This window comes from Carassius auratus, chromosome 8 (assembly GCF_003368295.1).
Source record: "Carassius auratus strain Wakin chromosome 8, ASM336829v1, whole genome shotgun sequence".
Taxonomy (NCBI): Eukaryota; Metazoa; Chordata; class Actinopteri; order Cypriniformes; family Cyprinidae; genus Carassius; species Carassius auratus.
The window spans coordinates 18,018,931-18,039,199 of record NC_039250.1 but is presented as its reverse complement, the minus strand read 5'-3'; the positions used below and the strand labels follow the sequence as shown (position 1 = coordinate 18,039,199).

The window sequence follows — 20,269 nt, the reverse complement described above, 5'->3', positions numbered from 1 at the left end:
AATGATTGTAAAAATTAGTCTTCTAACTCTGTTTCATACTGTAAACGGAATGTTCAAATAAAGCATTTGAAAATATAAATAATTAAAAATAAATAAAATCACCATAAATCGTCATAAATGTGATTTTCAAATTATTGTTATTATTATTATTATTATTATTATTATTATTATTATTATTTTGGTTCGTTCCAACGGTCAGACCTGTATTTATCATCGAGTCCAGAGAAAATGTAAGGTTTTGATATATATCAAAATATAATGCATAGCAAGCCTAAGTTTAGTAACATTCTTCTACTTGAGTAAACTTCGAATGAACTATCGCTACTTACCTTAGCCTACTGCATTCAAAATTGCAATGGTGTGACTGTGACTATGTTCATTTAAACATTTTAATTGTATTGGTTTATTAAATATGATACACAACGCAATTTGCTTGTGGAAGCAAATCACAAATTTGAGAGGAACATAATGTGAAAGTAAGATAGTTGAGGTACCGTTTAAACTCTTTATTCCTGTCCCGCAATACTTTTGCCACATTAAAATAAGTATGTAGCTACTAAAGTTACATTCATACAAAACCCCCTTAAATCAGTGTAGTGTCACACAGCGCCAGTTGGAGAAACTACTGAATAGAGAAAAATAGACCTCTTCGCCTCAAAAGACAACTCTCATTGACCAACATATTTTTCCAAGATCGAGGACGCGTTGTCCCAGGACTGGCCCAACCGTTTTCTTTATGCTTTTCCTCCGGTTCCTCTGATTCCCCAAGTAATCAGGCGGATCAGGGACCAGAGATGCAGGGTTCTTCTTGTAGGCTCACTCTCAGCACTGGATAGCCGACATGTCACAGATGCTGACTGCGGCCCCATGGCCCGTTCCTTCTTTCTCAGGTGGACGGAACGATTTGGCATCTTCACCCAGAGATGTGGTCTCTGGACCTTTGGTCGCTCGACGGGAACCCATGGGACTCCCTGGGCGTGTGCTAAACAATTTCACAGGCTAGTGCTCCGTCTACATGACGCCTATATGCCTCTAAATGGTCTGTGCTCTCCACATGGTGCTCAGACCATGGCGAAAACCCGACCTCCTGTGATGTATCAGTGATACTGTAATTTTTACAAGAGCTCTTGGAGAAGGGACGATCCCCCTCCACGCTCAAGGTCTACGTATCGACTATATCGGCGTCACACGTCCTTATAGCAGGCCAGTCGGTGGGCAGAAACGACTTAATAATTAGCCTATGTTGAATTAAAAATAAATTTAAAAAATAAGTAATAATGTTAGTTGGCTAGATTTTAAGCCTTAGTTTGCTGACTAGCTAGGCTACTACATAACTGGCCAAACTGGATTAGCAATCGTCCAATGTGATCAATAAACATTAATATTGTAAACAAATACATGGATGATTACTTCGTAGATGTAAGGTCATTACACAAATATGAACGAATATTTACTTACCAGATTTGATGATGATGGAAGATAAATCTGCCGTGTGCCAACAAACTCTCCAGCTTTGCCGATGAACGAGACCTGTTACGCGCTCCACGTGACCTCACTATTAATAATGAGGACTTAGTTCAGCATATTATGTTTTTAAAGGGGGGGTGAAATGCTCGTTTTCACTTAATATCCTGTTAATCTTGAGTACATATAGAGTAGTACTGCATCCTTCATAACTCCAAAAAGTCTTTAGTTTTATTATATTCATAAGAGAAATATAGTCTGTACCGATTTTTGCAGGAAAAACACGACCGACTGGAGGCGTGACGTGTGGGCGGAGCTAAAGAATCACGAGCGCGAATAGGCTTTTGCGTTGAGAGCATGTGGAAGCTGTGACATTACCTTGAGGGAAAACCCATCATCCAAAACAAACCATGGCTTACAGTCAGATTCAGCCGTTTATTTATGATCCAGAATCAGATCCAGAGGCTGAAACTGAACGAAAGCAGCAACGACGACTCGCTCCGAGCGGGGCTCGAACCAGGGTCTCCAGCATGGGAGGGGACGTACTAACAAGGAGGCAGAGATATTTGAAGCAGTTTTACTCACCGCCTGCGGTTCCAACACACGATCGTGACCCTTTTTCTTTGGGATTGCATCATCCTTAAGAAATAAACGATACGCAAATCCGTCGTCAAACTGGGCCTTGTGAACAAGCATCTTCGAAATGCAGGGAACAAACAAAAACACTTGCACAACTCCGTTGATGCTCTGTAAAAATAAACTCCATCCACTGGTCCTTTAATTAATTTAATTAATGCTGTTTTTTTTTTTTTTTTTTTTTTTTGGTAATCTGTGCAGGGTTGTCTTGCCCTGGCAACCAAAAACACACTTCTTTTGTGACTTTTCGCGACGCTCTAGCTCTGATCAGTGAATTGCTCTAATCAATGAAATGTCTGTGCTGCTCAGCCTCGCTATACGGGAGCGTGCGCTCTTCCGGCAGAAGTGTGTCAGGACCCATATAAGGAAATTCCGCTCCATCTAACGTCACACAGAGCCATGCTCGAAAAAAACTTTCCGAAACTTGTGACAAACCGGAAGGAGTATTTTGGGAACAAAAATACTCCTTCAAATGTACAACTTAATTTTTGAAACTTTGTCCATGTTTAGCATGGGAATCCAACTCTTTAACAGTGTAAAAAACTCAGTATGCATGAAATAGCACCCCCCCCCCCCCCTTTAAGTTGCTGCGATTTGTACTCTATTTAAATCAACTTACAGACTAGTTGAGATAGTGAAAACTTAACATTCTAAGTTGAACAAAAATTTTTAGAAACTACAAGTTGTATCAACTTACAAATTTACATTGAACAAACTAAAATGCAGAATCATTTTTTACAGTGCAGGCTTTAAGGGTGTACTCACACTAGGCACGGTTGCCATGAACCGGGCCCGAGTACGATTGTCCCCCCTCCCCACCGTTTCAGCATTCGTGCCGGAGCACGCTTACGTCATTATGGTGCGACGGTTACGGGATAAACAGGAAGAGCGGCGCTCTCTGAACGCAATGGAGTACATCGCTATGTTTTCTTTGTGGATAATTTTGTGTCGTTTGGTCCACAGCCCTCTCACAGCCTGTTGTTAAACAGATGTGTCGCCTTAGTGGCGCGAAAATTTTCACGTAATCGTGCTGCTCGTATGAGGATGTTTGCAATGTACCAGCTGAAGTGCAGCAAGGACTTTGCAGTTTTTAGTTTTTATGCGTTTTGCACCTCTGCCGTAGACCAAAGCGACCCTTTCCCTGCCATGTTGGTTTTGGAGCGTCGCAAAACCGTGACGCAACACGTCCTTTTCCGTGCTCCAGCACGGTTAGCGCTCACACTGCATGCGAACCGTGCCCGAGTCCAACTGAACCGTGCCCTGGCCCACCTCTCCCAAGCAGGCCAGGGCCGGCCAATCGAGCCGCGCCCGGGCACGATTCGGAGCACTCACACTAGTCAAACGAACCGCGCTTTGGTGGTCAAACGCACCCGGGCACGGTTCAAACTGGCTAGTGTGAGTACACCCTAAGAGTGCCACTCAAGCTACTGGGTCCACTCTTACTTTATTAGCTTTTTGGCTTTTTATAGTGACTATGACTCCCTCTGGTGATAGGCGTTTATAGTTAATCAATAATAATTAATTAATAATGGAAATTAAACAATACCAAAATGCTTTGAAATATTAATATGTATTAAGCTCAACACTTTTCTCAATGCTTAACTAAACCATTACCCTGAATGACAAAACATCTACTTCAGCTTATATTGCAAGGAACCAAATGGCAACCTTTTTCAAACAGTGAACTTGAAGTTAAGCACAATTATTAATATCTGCTTATTTAAAATAATAATAATAATAATAATAATAATAAAGTAAAAATAAGCAGTTCTTTTAATATAAAGGACTATATTGTTTTAACTTGATATTTTATATATTTATTTAAAGATAAATATATCTTTTTCCAGACATATTTACACTTTGGAACATTATTTCCCCCATATTTTGACATTTCATTGTCACAAAAGTTAACTTGTATTTAAGGTGTTTTTTTTTTAATGTATTTAAAATGACTTTTGTAAATAAAATATCTAATTTGATGAAAACACCAAAATGTTTTGATTTGTCATGATCTAGTGAAAACTATTTACGACTTTTACTTTATAATTCATACACACACAACCAAGAATCATCAGCAAAGCAATAACACCACCCCTTCCCTATTCCTTAAAATAGAAATCTTTCAATTCCCTTTATCTATTTGTCCTTTTAATATTTGGTTTTCATTGCATATGTGACTGTTTATGCCAAAAATTAATAGGATATAAAGTAAAGATAATGTTCCATGAAGATATTTTGTAAATTCCCTACTGTAAAAGTATTAAAACCTGATTTTTGATTAGTAATATGCATTGCTAACTTCATATAGACAATTTCAAAGGCGATTTTCTCAATATTTTGATTTATTTGCACCCTCAGATTCCAGATTTTCAGATTGTTTTATCTCGAACAAATATTGTCCTATTAAAACAAACCATACATTAACTGCTTATTTATTCAGCTTGCAGTATAAACCAATGGTCAAAAAACTGACCCTTATGACTGGATTTGTGGTCTACGGTCACAAATCATTAACCAATTATTTACTTTATCTTATGTAACATCATTAAATAATCCATCTCTATTATAGTCATAAATGTTGTTAATTCCACTATTCTTTGTTTACTGTTCATTACAGCTCTAAAATAAATATTTGTTTCATAAAGAGTTATTTTTTGGTTCACCAGACCAGTGTGAGAGGAGGAGAACAGACTCAGTTGAGGTGGGGTTACAGACGAGGGCTGTTTAAGTGACTACAGAGCATTTTCACATCCACTTCCTTCTCAAACATCTTACAAAGACACTGTCACTGCCAGATTTTGAAAAGAAAACATGGTAACATTATCTTTTGTTCTGCTCTTGCTTTCAGTCCAGTGGTCCTGGGCTCAGGAAGACCCTCTTCTGCCTTTCTCTGAACACCTGGACCCCGAGCACAAAGTGCGGCTGAAGTGGGGATTTGATGAGATCCAGGGTTTCATCTTGTTTGAGCTCACTGTCAACACCAACGGCTGGGTCGGTTTTGGCTTCAGCCCCAAAGGAGGAATGACTGGAGCAGATGTTATTATTGGAGGAGTTGGACCCGGTGGCAGTTACTTTACGGTAAAAACTGATAACCGTCAGAGTGAACCAGCAACTCATTTTATATTCTTTTGATGTTTTGTTCTTTATGTTCTTGATTTTTATGAATATTTAAAATTTAGAATTTTTTTAATTGGGTTTCCTAGTCTTTCACATCATCAAGAAAGACTGATAACTAACAGTAAGTCACTTATGAAGTGCTGATTAGCTTTATAGCTAACTCTGGAACTACATTTTTGTTGTGCATTGTCCCATAAATGAAATAAACTAAAAACTTAAGGTGAAGTTAAAAAAAATTTTGTACTGTATACTGTCGATGTTGATTCGTCATGTTTCAGGCACACATAAACATCAAAGTGAGCTTGTTAATTATTATCACATTAACCCATTAATTTTTTTAATGCCGACAAATATTTTATCACACATTAGCACAGTTTTTTATTATTATAAAAGTCTGTTGCTCACTGGCTCTGAATACACATAAAGACAAATCATTGGTCGCAGGAGGGGATGCTCCCGATCAAATTATTTAGGCTAAGCATCAACATTCACAAACCACTGTCCACTGTTATTTTTAACAAAAAAAATGCAACAGCTGGTAATCATGACTTTATAAGTCGGAAATAGGAAGTTTTCAATAGCACGAGAAGCAGAAAAGCGCTCTTGCTCAACACAGTGGAGTGAATCATTTTGTTAGTTTTGTGGTTTATTATTTAGAGTCTGTAACACACGTCCCTGTCTCAATATGTTGCTTTACAGATCTATTGCTTTTGCCGCTCAGAAATATTCACACAATCATGCAACACGCATCAGAAGATCTGCGCTCCGACATGGATAGCACTCACACTCACTGATCTATATATAACCGAACCCGTGCACTTGCCCACCTCTTCCAACTGAGCCAGGGACTGCTTAACGGAGTGATCACACTAGTCAGACTAACCAGGCTTTGGGGGTCAAACGTGTTCCGCACGGTTTGCCTAGTGTAAACACACCCCAATTATTCTCCCACATCCCACACACACAAGTCTCTACCAGCACATCAAGTGTTGTCCAGCGCCGCATTCTGCTGTGGTGGGTCCCACGATCGTGCAGGTCTCTAACAGTAAAGTGCCTGTTATAATGTTATAATCGAGGCTCTGGACTCTGAGCATAACTTGTTTTTCTACTACAAACTATAAAATATTTTATATAAAATGTCCTGGCAGTGACAAAAATGGCTTGCTTTATATTTAATTTAATTACATTCATGTTATAAGCTGAGATTTAGGCGACAATAAATATTTTAACTGCTACTATGTAAAGGGAACACTGCTTTAAAAAGCACCTTATTTGTTAAAGTATTTGCAAACCAAATGTTATTACACTTTCGTTCTTATACTGTAGCAGTAGGTCTACAATTAAAAGATAAAAGGTGCACAATACACTACTTTAAATGCATTATTAGTTTTGTGCATAACAATGCGATTAATTGTGAGTAATCACAGACAATAAAATATAAATAAATAAACAATTGTTGCCCAGCACTATTTATTATTCTGATTCAGTTTAAAAATTTGACGATGCTTCCATTCACAGTTTCTTCGGTGCATTCACTATGCACACTTTTTTATAAAGTTAAAAATGTCCATAATAAGGTGCAAATCCATTTAAACTTACTGCTGTTGGGCAGCAAAATATCATCCAATTATCGTTATCAATTAATCGCACACCCCTAATATTTTTATAATGGTATGTATAGAATTTATTTTATTTGTTTTTTGTTTTGTTTTGTTTTTTTTTGTTTTTTTTCTAAATACGAGAAGTGCCCTTTTTTCCACTTGAGCCTCTGCCCCTCAAAATGTATGTGCACATCCCTGCATGAAATATAAATTTTCAATTACTTTACAGTAAAATTGTTTTACTATAACTGTCATAGGAATGATAATAATATGAAATTGCTGTTGTTATTATTTTTATATTCAAATTTGTTTGGCTTCCTAAAATACCAGTGTGAATGTAATTTAGAGAGAGACAGTATTATGTCACAACAAAAAAGAGGGTTAGAAGTAAAACACTTTTCTAACATAATTTTTTCAGTTAAGAACATGGTTTGGACCTCTTAATTTTGAACTCTCAAAGTGCATTAGATAGCATATTTAACTTTTCTTTTTTCTGCTCGGCTGTGGTGGTCCACTGCTCCAGTTCCGCCTGCGCCACCCCGGTGGTCTCCAGTTTTTTCTTTTTTTATATATATATCTCAATAAATTTCGAACTCTGGACTTAACATATTGTGAAATTTTTATATCATTACATCTCTATTAGTTACTTATCTACAGTACACACTGTTAGATTTGGATTTAGTCTTTCACATCATAAATATAGACTGATGACTGTCAATAAGTCACTTACAGTGAAGTTACAAATAATTGTAACTTTTTTTGGATATTTTGTTCTGTATACTGTCGATTCTGATTCATTCAGATGCAGGTAACATTAACCTGATATTAATATAAGATCTTGAAAGTCAAAATGGAAAACTGATTGGAGACTGCAACTATAACTATAACTACAGCTTCATAAAAACACCTGTTACTACGCATGCATACATGCTACACTTCTCATTTTTCTTTTCTGTTTTTTTTTGGTATTCAGGACCGTCATGCTGGGGGGAATTCAATGCCTGTGGTTGACCAGCAACAGAACTACAAACTTCTGTCTCTGACTGAGTCTGATGGGAAAACAGTCATGAAGTTTCAGAGGCCCATTGGTTCCTGTGATAAAGATGATCTACCCATCACTGTGAGCCTGTTTAACCATTTTTCTTTCAACTATTCTTTACAAAGGAAAAGTAATTCAACACCATCATGTAACCATCCCCATTCATTGTTTTTAAGATTTACTCTGCAGTTATATTCAGAAAACAATGACGGTAGAACTATGACATTCAGGCATGAATATGTGTGTGTATGTGATTTTGACATATAAATAATATAAAATGCTATAAAATTGGTTATTGTTATTTTAGTGTTACGTTTTTGATTTAAATTAGATTGTATAATTGAAAAATGTAAACAAAAACACAAAGAAAAAACCTTTTCATATCTTTTTAAAAGCTTTTTTATTATTTAGCTTTGTAAATTTATGCTCCACAAAACATACACACAAGAAACTGAAACATCAGACAGGCTAAATGAAAACGCAAATTCACTCTATGCCAGTGGGTGGTGCTTATGGTACAGTGTGATAGAGCATTTCCTTGGTTACAGATATAAACAAAATATTGCTGCACTTATCCATTTTTTCTTCCTGTAAAGGCCATTGCACACTGACTCCGAAATGTTCTTATGCGTTCTTTCTTTTTTTCATATTTGTCATCCTTTCCTATCAAAATGCTTGCTGTGGAGGCGAAAATGTAGATGACAGATGAAATGATTAAGCTTTTTTTTTTTTTTGACATGCAAAATTTTTCAAACTCAGTGTGCTAAGACCAAAAAGTTTTGGTGAGTCCAAAATTTTCGTCTGAAATGTTCACGTTGTGTCTATCACATTTATACACTGTCTCCGAAACTTTCGTCCATCATAAAAAAATTTATAAAATAAAATAGCATTTTGATAGGAAAGGATGACGAATACGAAAAAGTACAAAAAACGCATACAAAAATTTCGGACTCACTGTGCAAGGACCTTAAGAGTGCCATTCGGAAATTGTATGGGTCTGGCTTCTGTCTCATCTGCATAAGCACTCGATTTGCTGCTTGATTTTGCAAATTGGTGTCTTACCATATTAATTTTAATGTATTATCCTAATTATGAACATACTGTTTTGTAGTGCAGACAGTTTTATCATTTACTGGACGTTTTTACTCTATGTACATAGCTATGCACATATCTATGGGTCAGTTACCCTGAGAGATACATAATATAATAATACAAACCCCCACCCCCAACTAAAATTTTATTGGTTTTTAAAAGCGCGATATAGCCCACCATGAAACCGGTAATCAGCCCATGCCTAATGGCATTGCATTGAAAAAACAGCAATGTAAAGGAATCCACAATGTTAGGCCCACTTGGATCAGGGCATTTCTAAGGACTCCTAAGTATTTGTAACTAAGTAACAAACTGTTGACCTTGTTTGTCAAGGAGCTCTCAGCTGCACTTCAGAAACACTTCTTTAAACATGGACTGTCTTTTAAAACTGAAATTTTAGATAAAAAAAAAAATAGCAAAAAAAAAAAAACATTTAGCTGTAGTGTGCATGTTGCCAAAGAGCTTCTCATTTAATGTAAATTATCAAGCAATTGTTATTTTTATTGCATGATCAGGATCTCCCCATGAAGCTGATCTATGCGTATGGACAGACTGATGATATCACATACCACAGCAGCCAAAGAGGCACAAAGGAGTTGAACCTGTTGAAGTACATGCCTCACGTCAACCCTTCAAATAGGAGCTTTTTTGACATAACTATGGACAATGTAAGAAATATTTTTACTTTGTTGTTTTGCTGTCCTTTTTGTAAAGCCAATTTTTGTTCCTGACATTTCATGAGCAACATTTAACTTAGATTTGATCATATTTTTAAAATGTAATTTATTCCTGTGAAGCAAAGCTAAATTTTCATCTGCCATTAATCCAGTCTCAGTGTCACATGATCCTTCAGAAATCATTCTAATATGCTCATTTACCGCTCAAGAAACATTAATTAATGTTGAAAACAGATTTTTGATGAATAGTTTTTATAATACTCTAACCTTTGGTCAATCAATTGTTTCCCTGTTGAAGAAAAGTTGTTGTAACTCTTACTGACTTCATACAGTAGCTTATTTTTGAATAGCCTAGTAGTTTTCCAAGGATTATCTTAATGGTTTATCTCAACTAAGGAAAGAAAACCTTTTCGAAGTGCTAGTGAGTGTACTTTCACTTTACATGTTGCTTACAATCATTTCAGTTCATTGTACCAGCCAAGCACACCTACTATCACTGCAAGATCTTGAAAGCCCCGACGTTTGGTCCCAAACAGCACATTTATCGTGTGAGTTTATGAACTTAACACAAACATTATCTATCCAATGATCTGTCAATCATCTTCATTTCTGACTTACTTTCATTATCCCAGATTGAGCCAGTGATCGAAAATGTTGACCTTGTGCATCATCTGCTGCTGTACCGCTGCCCTCCGACTGTGACGGAGCCGCTGGAGGCAGAATGTTATACTGGAGCGGATGAAAAGTGTATGGAGGTCGTGGCTGTGTGGGGAGTTGGCGGAGGGGTTAGTCTCACCTTTGACTAGGGTTTAAATCATTTCCATGTGAGAAATAAACACATTTAAGTCATAAATGACTTGAAGAAATCGTTATCCAATCCAATCACATCGTTAAAAATCAAGAATCGGATCAGTTTGGTTCTTAAAGGGGTCAGTGGATGCAAAATTCACTTTTACATGTTTGAACATATATGTGTGTTGGCAGTGTTTGTACACATCCACACTATATGATAAAAATCCATTCAATGTTTTTTTTTAATCCATATAAATAACATCCCCTTTCTCAAATCAAGCCGTTTTTAGGTTCTTGGCTGTGTGATGTCACACAGACCCAGGCCCCTCCCACGATTTTTGATAGATAGTAGCATTTTACCTAAGGCCCGTCATGAGTGAACTGTCATTACTCTGCCATTGTTTCATTTATGAATCTTTGCAAATTGCCTTTCCTATAAGTTCCTAGGTTAAAGTAAACAGTCTCACAATATCTGAATGGCTCGTCACCCCACAGAAGAGAGGGGCGGGGTCAGTAAAGCTCATTAGTATTTAAAGGAACATGAACTTAAAATGACTTGCTATGAACAGAGCTGTTTTTGACATGGCAAAAGGATGTTCTTTTACACTATCATTGATAAATTTTAAACAAAGTATGTTATAGACTTGTCATTAAGACCCTTAAGAATCATATCAACTTGTGGAAAATGGGCATCCATTGACGCATTCAGAATGATTTTCTGAACTGATTCACTGAAAGGGCATGGTTCATTTTCAGCTTTTGGGCCTTTTGAAATAGTATCTATATTTAAATCTTTCAAATTAATGATTAGCTTTTTAATTGTAATTGTACTTTTTCAAGGCTTTTGAATTTCCTGAGGTGGCAGGACTTCCAATTGGCGGAAATGTTGGAAATTTTTTCTACAGGCTTGAATTGCATTACAACAACCCCCATAAAAGTGCAGGTCAGTCAGTCGTTTACAATGTGAAATTTTTTTTTTTTTTTTTTCACATTTCAACATGATAAATCTTTCTTCTCTGCTCAGGTCGAGTTGATAACTCAGGTCTGCGATTCTACTATACATCTGAACTCCGTCAGCATGATGCAGCTGTTCTGATGACAGGGCTTGCAGTGGCCCCTGGGTATGCCATCCCACCCAAAGCCAAATCCTTCCATACGTACGGCATGTGTGACACTGCTAATATTCCAAAGGTATGTATATATTTTTATGTACTCACATTCTCACAATCAGATTCAGCACGATCAGTTGTGTTCTGTGCTCTACAGGTGCTGGAGACACCACATGATCTTCAGGTGTTCTCTGTGATGCTGCACACACACTTGGCTGGGCGAAAGGTGCGAGTTGGACACTTCAGGTATACATTTTTGACCCGAAGAAATAGTTCACTTAATATAAACTCTGTGCATTTCTTTGTTCTGTGGTTCATAACCTTAAGTTACTGCAATGAATTATTTATTTTTTTGTAAATTCTTATTCTCTTCAGAGGGGGAGAACAGATCGATATTCTAGCTGCGGATGAAAGCTATGATTTTGAATATCAGGAAGTGACAAACTTGGGTAAAACTAAGACAGTGAAGTTGGTAAGTACCTACTGTTAAATTTACAGGGATTTCAAGTATACATATCAAATATATGCTCTGCACAATACAAAATGACACATTTATGTACTGTAATAGACTTTATTTTATATAATTTATTTAGCATGTAATTGTCAATAAGTGAGCTAAAGAAACTTTTCGGTCTTTCAGGATGACAAATTGCTGGTGGAGTGCACCTATAATACTGAAAACAGAGACAGCCTCACATGGGTTGGTACATTTACATAAAGGCTCATATAGTTTTTTCTTTAATGGCATGTGTCTTTAAATTTCCCCGATTCTCATGATTAAAAGTGGTCAGATCCTGGTTACGGCTCTTAACATGTTGTGATGCCCTGTCCGGCGGGAGCATCGATACATAAACATAAAACCCATTATAAACGTGATATGATTATCATGATTTCTAGTTGTGTCCTCTTTTGGAAAGCCAAATGAAGTAGTTTCACTTTCTCAATGAAACATCGTCACACACCGCGGCCAAAGCAGATATCGTTCTCTTTTGGAAGGCCAAACAAAGTAGTTTCTCTTTCACAGTGAAACACACAGTGTCTAATACGACATGGCGGCAGGCGTTATCCGACATAATGACATAGAGATGTGGGGGCATGTTAGAACGAGCTGTTTGGGGGGGGGGGGGGGGGGATTAAAGAGACTTTAATCTTTGCAACTTTACAGATCGTCTTTATGCACCAAGAACTTGTAACACTCTAAAGAGAAAGAAAACATTTTAATCGCATCATATGATCCCTTTAAAATAGAAAAGAAAGATTGTAGATGTGTAAAACTCCCTTTTTCTGCCCTCAGGGGGGGTTCTCAACTACAGATGAGATGTGTTTGGCTTTCATCTTCTACTATCCAGCTATGAAACTGAGCGGCTGTACGAGCTTCCCTGATTTAAAGTTGTTACATTCTGCAATGGGAGTAACATATACTAAGTAATCTAATTGAAAACCCTTGTTTTGAATAAATTTAGCTCTTAAAATGTGCTGATGATAATGTGTCTTTTATTTGATCACTTTGCAGTTCTTGGTCCTATATAATGTTCACCAAGACTTGGAATAACATAACTATAAATGAATACCAACAAACACTGAAGAGTATCGACCAGTACATCACAGTTGTGAACTCACTTGTAAGTGCCCACAACTCCAAAAAATCTGCTTCTGTTCTGACCACAGCTGCATTTACCTGACACACTTTTCCACTTGTTTTTCCAGAACAAGGCATCTTCCTTTAAAGGGACTCTTCCTGATCTCAAAGTCATCCCGCCTGCACCATGCATAAGTGGCTGTGTGACCAAAAGTCTTGCTGTGCTATCACTGCTCACATGTTTGGCAGTGCAATGGGCTTCCTTTTGCAACACTAATGCAAACTAGCACTGATGTAACTTTTCTGAATCATAAAGAGGGCAAAAATTCCTGGATCACAGGGACTGAAAATTTAGCAAGTTATATGTAACTTCCTTCTTTTTCTTTTAAATAAATTTTTAAATGGAAATGGACTTTACACTTTACTTTCATTGGTTTACTTGTCTCTTATACGTTCTACAATATGAAACATTTTAAGTATAGGTGGTGGAGATCAGGAATAAAATGTTTGTAGTAATAAACCCGGTGTAAGAATAAAAGTACATTCTAGCCTTCAAGATCGGAGATATAAGTTCTGGTTCTGGTTGGGCTAGTGAGCTGAAGAGAGCAGGTATACCTGGGACCAAAGAATGAGAAACACAAAGGGTCCAGTTCATTCTAAGCTCAACTTTATTATGCATGGTGCTGAATATACATTATATAGCATTTGCAGAAGTGAAAGATAAGACCTTCTGGAAAATACAAGCTGAATAAGCATAACCTCATTTGGCAATAATCAGATAAACATGTCATTTGAGTAATGTTTTTTTCCCGCACATAAAGAACAGACAGGCACATATTTCCCTAGACACAGGGTGTATGTGGGGTCAAAAAGAACCTCACAAATGCTACTTTAAGACAATATACAACATGGCTGATAACAATGATTTGTTACTGTATACATTTACGTATAGGAATAATACACATATTAATATCACATATTACACTTTGGTATACATAACATTGCATATGGGTTACAACAAAACAAATCATTTAGTTAGTTACACTCATATTGTTAGACAAATTACAATTTCCTATATATAAAGATGAATATGATTAATATAATTAGTTAGAAATTAGACATATGGTTCTGATTCTCTGTGTTCTTCAAGCTCGAACTCATACACCTGAACATGATCATCTTCAGTGTAAGTATCACCATCTGACAGATGCTCATCTGCTATTTGCAGCATCGCCTGGTACATATCTTTTGGTGTAATAGCTGTAATAGAGCCCATAATAAAACTACTGATACATTGCATTAAGCATGGGGCTATCAGTAGTAAAATCAACATCAATAGGACAACTAACAGAATGGAAAATCCAAGTTCCCCATCTACACCATAGGCTACTAAACCAGCCAAACCAAGAATCAGTCCTCTATGTAAAAACAACAAGATAGTCCTAACATTTTACAAACTATTGCTTGCTGCGAGATCAAGAGGTCAAGGGCAAGTCTAGTCTGAACAACTGCTTCTCTCATCTTCTTCAATTCTTCTGTAATTAAACCAAGTGCTTGGGCAGTATCATTTTCCAATGACAAAACCTGCCAGGCTAACCCATTGATCTTATTTAAAGGAGTCTTGGTCCCTACTCTTGTAAGTTGTGCATGGATTGACTGCATGGTCTTGTACCTATTATAACGATCAGGCATATTATGTATTTCTATCAGGACCACTTCCGTCAAGTATATTTATGACAAATATAATTGCATACAGTTAGTGTTGGCGGTATGGTTATGGTTTGGGCAACACTCCACACGCCTGTCCATGCAGCCATGCTTGGACAGAGCGGGGAGAGCAGCAAGACAAAACCCCCTGGGGTACAGAACAGAACCATTATAAGCATATATAATAACTATTCACAATTACATGAGTTGTAAACAAAATGTCATAGAGACTGCTTCCGATTAAGACACTGTAAAGAAAGAACAAGTTAGATCGGATTACAGGTTCAGTTGGTGGAGTTGGGGTTAGAGGAGGGAGTTAATTGCAAGCAGCAATGCGATTGAAGAGACACTGAATAATGGGAATTTAAATAGACAGCAGGAGATAGTTGTCAAGACTGGATTGGCACACATCAGGAACAGCTGACTGTCAGCTGATGCAAGCGTGACTAACATGGCCTGACTGAACTAACGCAATGCTCATTATTATCAATGTCTTTCCATGTTAAAACAGTAGTAACACTGTATATACAGCAGAGCTGGATAGCAGCATCCACACTAGTCTCCCTCATCTAAGTGGTAATATGTCATTACTCCACAGGTCCAAATGGAGAGCTATCAAGATACAAAAACAGACACTTGAAACTCTCAATAGTCTGATTGTAATACTTAATAGTACAGTTATGATTACAGTCATTTACAGAAGTTTGAGAGTTATGGTATTCCTACATAATGCTTTCGAACAGATACATAAGTCTGCAGGATGTGACTGTACATGAAAAGCGAATCCTTTGAATGGTAGTCCAGTATATGAACAATTATATATTTTAGGAGAAAACATCAGTGCTCCATATGCTCTTAGATTATTCGTCATCTGTAAAATTGTAGACATCTGTTTTGGTACATCACATTTATTATTTTCAAGACATTCCATTTCTGAAGTTATTTGGTGTGTTTTCCATGCTGAGTGGAGCTGCATACAGATCCAACATTCACCATCTTTTTCTTCCTTCTGAACTCCTTTTTGTAATAGTTCTAATGCACATGCATAATTTCCTTCACATTTGGCCTTAGCGGTCCTAACTTTCTTAATACTATCACTCAGATCTGAACTCATAATGAATTCTATATTTTTCGTTGATGCATCCTGTGTTGTCAACTGGGTTCGTAGACAAATCAGAGAGTACCTTTTCAAAGATCTTTCTGTTTCCTGTATAACCACAGTAATCTGAACTTTCTGATAAATATCCACAACCTTTTACGGACCATGCCTTCTGAACAGAAGTAAAAATCTGTAGCATATGTTTCTTTTATTTTTTTAATTCATCAGTGGTCCTACACTCACTGATATAGGGTCACACAGAAAACTCTCATCTCTTCCCTGTCTTAGAGTTATTATTAATGGATTGGTGTGTGGTGGACTTCACCTTGACTCAGATAGTTCCCTTTATATTAGTGCTATGGTCACTAGGACACACATTGTTACTCTTATGCCACACATACCTGCCAATCTAAATGGATGCCATGGCTTCTGATACCCTTCTGTTCTTCTCGACATAAGAACTTAAAGTGCGCTTCAACTAGTGTTTTTTTTTTAATTATTTTTTTTTTTTTTTACTTTATCTATTCTACAGGTCCTTCTAAAAAAAAATTAGCATATTGTGATAAAAGTTGATTATTTTCCATAATGTAAATGATAAAAAATAAACTTTCATATATTTTAGATTCATTGCACACCAACTGAAATATTTCAGGTCTTTTATTGTTTTAATACTGATGATTTTGGCATACAGCTCATGAAAACCCAAAATTCCCATCTCAAAAAATTAGCATATCATGAAAAGGTCCTCTAAATGAGCTATTAACCTAATCATCTGAATCAACTAATAAACTCTAAACACCTGCAAAAGATTCCTGAGGCTTTTAAAACTCCCAGCCTGGTTCATTACTCAAAACCGCAAACATGGGTAAGACTGCCGACCTGACTGCTGTCCAGAAGGCCATCATTGACACCCTCAAGCGAGAGGGTAAGACACAGAAAGAAATTTCTGAATGAATAGGCTGTTCCCAGAGTGCTGTATCAAGGCACCTCAGTGGGAAGTCTGTGGGAAGGAAAAAGTGTGGCAAAAAACATTGCACAACGAGAAGAGGTGACCGGACCCTGAGGAAGATTGTGGAGAAGTACTGATTCCAGACCTTGGGGGACCTGCGAAGCGGTGGACTGAGTATGGAGTAGAAACATCCAGAGCCACCGTGCACAGGCGTGTGGAGGAAATGGGCTACAGAGAAGCAGCACTGGACTGTTGCTCAGTGTCCAAAGTACTTTTTTTCCGGATGAAAGCAAATTTTGTATGTCATTCGGAAATCTTGGTGCCAGAGTCTGGAGGAAGACTGGTGAGAAGGAAATGCCAAAATGCCTGAAGTCCAGTGTCAAGTTTTTCAGCACGACCTGGCACCTGCTCACAGTGCCAAAACCACTGGTAAATGGTTTACGGACCATGGTATTACTGTGCTCAATTGGCCTGCCAACTCTCCTGACCTGAACCCCATAGAGAATCTGTGGGATATTGTGAAGAGAAAGTTGAAAGACGCAAGACTCAACACTCTGGGTGAGCTTAAGGCCGCTATCAAAGCATCCTGGGCCTCCATAACACCTCAGCAGTGCCACAGGCTGATTGCCTCCATGCCACGCCGCAATGAAGCAGTCATTTCTGCAAAAGGATTCCCGACCAGTATTGCGTGCATAACTGAACATAATTATTTGAAGGTTAACTTTTTTTGTATTAAAAACACTTTTCTTTTATTGGTCGGATGAAATATGCAAATTTTTTGAGATAGGAATTTTGGGTTTTCATGAGCTGTATGCAAAAATCATCAGTATTAAAACAATAAAAGACCTGAAATATTTCAGTTGGTGTGCAATGAATCTAAAATATATGAAAGTTTAATTTTTATCATTACATTATGGAAAATAATGAACTTTTATCACAATATGCTAATTGTTTGAGAAGAACCTGTATATATAATTAATACTCCATTCTGGTCATTTAATTTTCAGGATCGCAATATATCTCACTTCTGTACGCTTCAAAAAACCCATGTTTTAAAGTGAAAGGCCAAAATGAAGTTCTATTCACGTACACCCTCTTCAGTGTGATATGTTGCAGGTTTAGTTGTTCCTCCAAATAAGTCTGAGCCCAACATACACTGTTTTCACTGATGTCTGCAACTGCTTCAGCAATCGTACGCTGAGTAAAACTCTTTAACGGCATAGAAGATGTCGCTATAAAATCCGAAATATGCGTTCTGTGTGAATAACTTGGTTTCAGTTTTGACGTAAACAAGATCTTCTCCACTCTTTGAAGTATACCCGGGGCGGGCCTTAAAGCTGCCTCCTTAACGGATACCTAAAATTTGAATGTGAATGTGAATTTTTTTTTATTTTTAAATTTGACATAATTCGAATGTTTTTTTGTTTGTTTTTTTGACAGTCCTAGTAAGGTATGTTTAGGAGCCAATCAATCGACAATATTTTAGTGAGTATTTGTGTTACCCTCGATTTCAATAGTGGTAGGTATGCCGAATTTAAAGCAAAAGCTTCTATTGTTTTCCCAGATTCTGACACCACAGCATAGCCACAAAGGTAGATGCCATCAATGAAGTGTTTTAATTCTACAATATATGGTGTAAAAAAGTCTTAGTGCTGCCCTCTTCAGGTTGAACGGTGGCTAACTGCAGTTGATTTTTGCTGTTGGATGTTGCGGTGGCAAGTGGCGTAAGCGGTGGAAGGTGATGTAAGCAGTTTCACGCTCACCACGCCCCTTGGTACGAACTACCACGGCCTTGGCAGTATAAAACCATCTTGTTCCTTCAAAAGGGTTGGAATTGCGAGTGAAGAAAATGACCAGGATAGACTATTATAGCATTAGCATAGCATTTATATAGTTATTTAGATTATTTCGTGTAGACTAGTTAATTAACATAGTTGTTAGTGTAACGTTAGTATTGTTAGAAGCATAGTTAGGATAGCTTCAAGTTAGCGTAGATTTATCTGTATTTAGTAAAGTGGTCAGGATGGTACGTAGGTGTAGTGTTGCTGGTTGCAACAGCACTGTTGGACTGCATAGTTTTCCAGCAGACTTTAAAATTAGGCACCAGTGGTTGCATGCACTTGGCCCGGAAAACCGCGAGTTCCCGCCTAGAGCTCGCCTAGAGCTGGAGTGTGCAAACTGCATTTTATGCGGGATTGCTTCTTCAACAGAGGAGGAAATTGGGCTTCTCCACACAGCTAGCGCTGAAAAGCGACGCGGTGCGGGAGTTAAGAGCGCAGTTTGAGCCAGCAGCTCAAATTGATATGGCTCAAGTTACTTATCTTTAAAAAAAAAAAAAAAAAAAAAAACGTAATGTTTAGTGTAGACTGGTTTGTTAGTTCCATGTCTATAAAACCTGTATCATCTTTATTCTGTGACCATAATGATGGATCAACCATAGTCTTTACTGCTTGTGGTAGGGATGGGCATGATTAATCGATGATCGATTTTCCTCGATCATGTTAATTTGTTATCGATTAATCTAAAGCATTTTTTTTATCTAATGCAGGTTGCATTGCGTAGTGCGAGTCTTCAAGCAATTAAATGAATTTCACTGTGTGGCAGCAATTAAATATTTTACCAATATTTGGCAATATTTGACACCCTACTCGGTTATCTGTGATCTTCCGTTTTGATTTCAAAGAATAATCATGAAGATGTCACGGCGAAGTGTGGCGTTGGACCATTTTGATTTAAAAAGCGAACTAGTTAACTGCAAACATTGCGATGCCGTGTTTAAGTACAACACGGCCACGACTCAAATGATGTACCTGTGCATCCCGGCAACGTCAGTTCCCTCAGAGTGGGTGTTTTCGGCGGCTGGACTGACGGTCAACAGGTTGCGGTCGCGTCTGACACCAGATCATGTCAACAAGCTTATACGGTATTTCTCAACAAAAATCCGTAGACTCGTGCAGAAGTTGTATGCTAGTTACTAAAGTAAGTTATTTTTCATGAGGCTTTAAGTAGCATAATTTGTTACGTTAGTGTAATTGTTAGGAAGGCTAATATCTGGCCTTTTCTTCTGGCTTGGATAGTTTTGAGTTACATTTTGACAAAATCTGTCAGATCTAGCCTAAGTATTATAATGTTTTTTTTTATGTTATTGTTTAACATGATTCTTTTATCATTATTATTATTTTGGAACAAATGACGTCTCTGTTTAAGAACGCCTGCTAGCAGCTGCAGGTTCTGCTGGTTTAGAGCACTGCATATGGACGCGGATATATGTTAGGTTTGCCTGAACGTAGTTTAACTGTCTGCCACAAGTTGATCTTGTAATAAAGGTCTCACCGAGGAAAAACACGCTGTATTTTTGTATGCATTGCATTTTTTTATTATAAAAATTAAATAATTAATTATATTATA

The 20,269-nt window shown here is 37.4% G+C and overlaps 1 protein-coding gene across 1 annotated transcript; it reads left to right on the top strand.

Moving 5' to 3' along the window:
• The first annotated feature begins 4,837 nt into the window (after positions 1-4,837).
• Positions 4,838-13,518, top strand: LOC113107464 (DBH-like monooxygenase protein 2 homolog). Its single transcript, XM_026270002.1, has 13 exons — positions 4,838-5,178; positions 7,792-7,938; positions 9,465-9,617; positions 10,091-10,174; positions 10,259-10,411; positions 11,259-11,361; positions 11,443-11,609; positions 11,685-11,773; positions 11,903-11,999; positions 12,168-12,227; positions 12,822-12,952; positions 13,041-13,149; positions 13,235-13,518. Exons 1-13 carry the CDS (start codon positions 4,912-4,914, stop codon positions 13,391-13,393), a joined length of 1,719 nt encoding a protein of 572 aa, XP_026125787.1. The 5' UTR covers positions 4,838-4,911; the 3' UTR covers positions 13,394-13,518.
• The last annotated feature ends 6,751 nt before the right edge of the window (positions 13,519-20,269 follow it).

What these genes read in the sequence shown, in the direction of transcription:
- LOC113107464 (XM_026270002.1), top strand. Translation starts at nt 4,912, where the DNA reads ATGGTAACATTATCTTTTGTTCTGCTCTTGCTTTCAGTCCAGTGGTCC. An exon ending in CCAAACAGCACATTTATCGT is followed by an intron (nt 10,175 to 10,258) that starts GTGAGTTTATGA and finishes TCATTATCCCAG; the next exon opens with ATTGAGCCAGTGATCGAAAA. An exon ending in AAACTAAGACAGTGAAGTTG is followed by an intron (nt 12,000 to 12,167) that starts GTAAGTACCTAC and finishes TCGGTCTTTCAG; the next exon opens with GATGACAAATTGCTGGTGGA.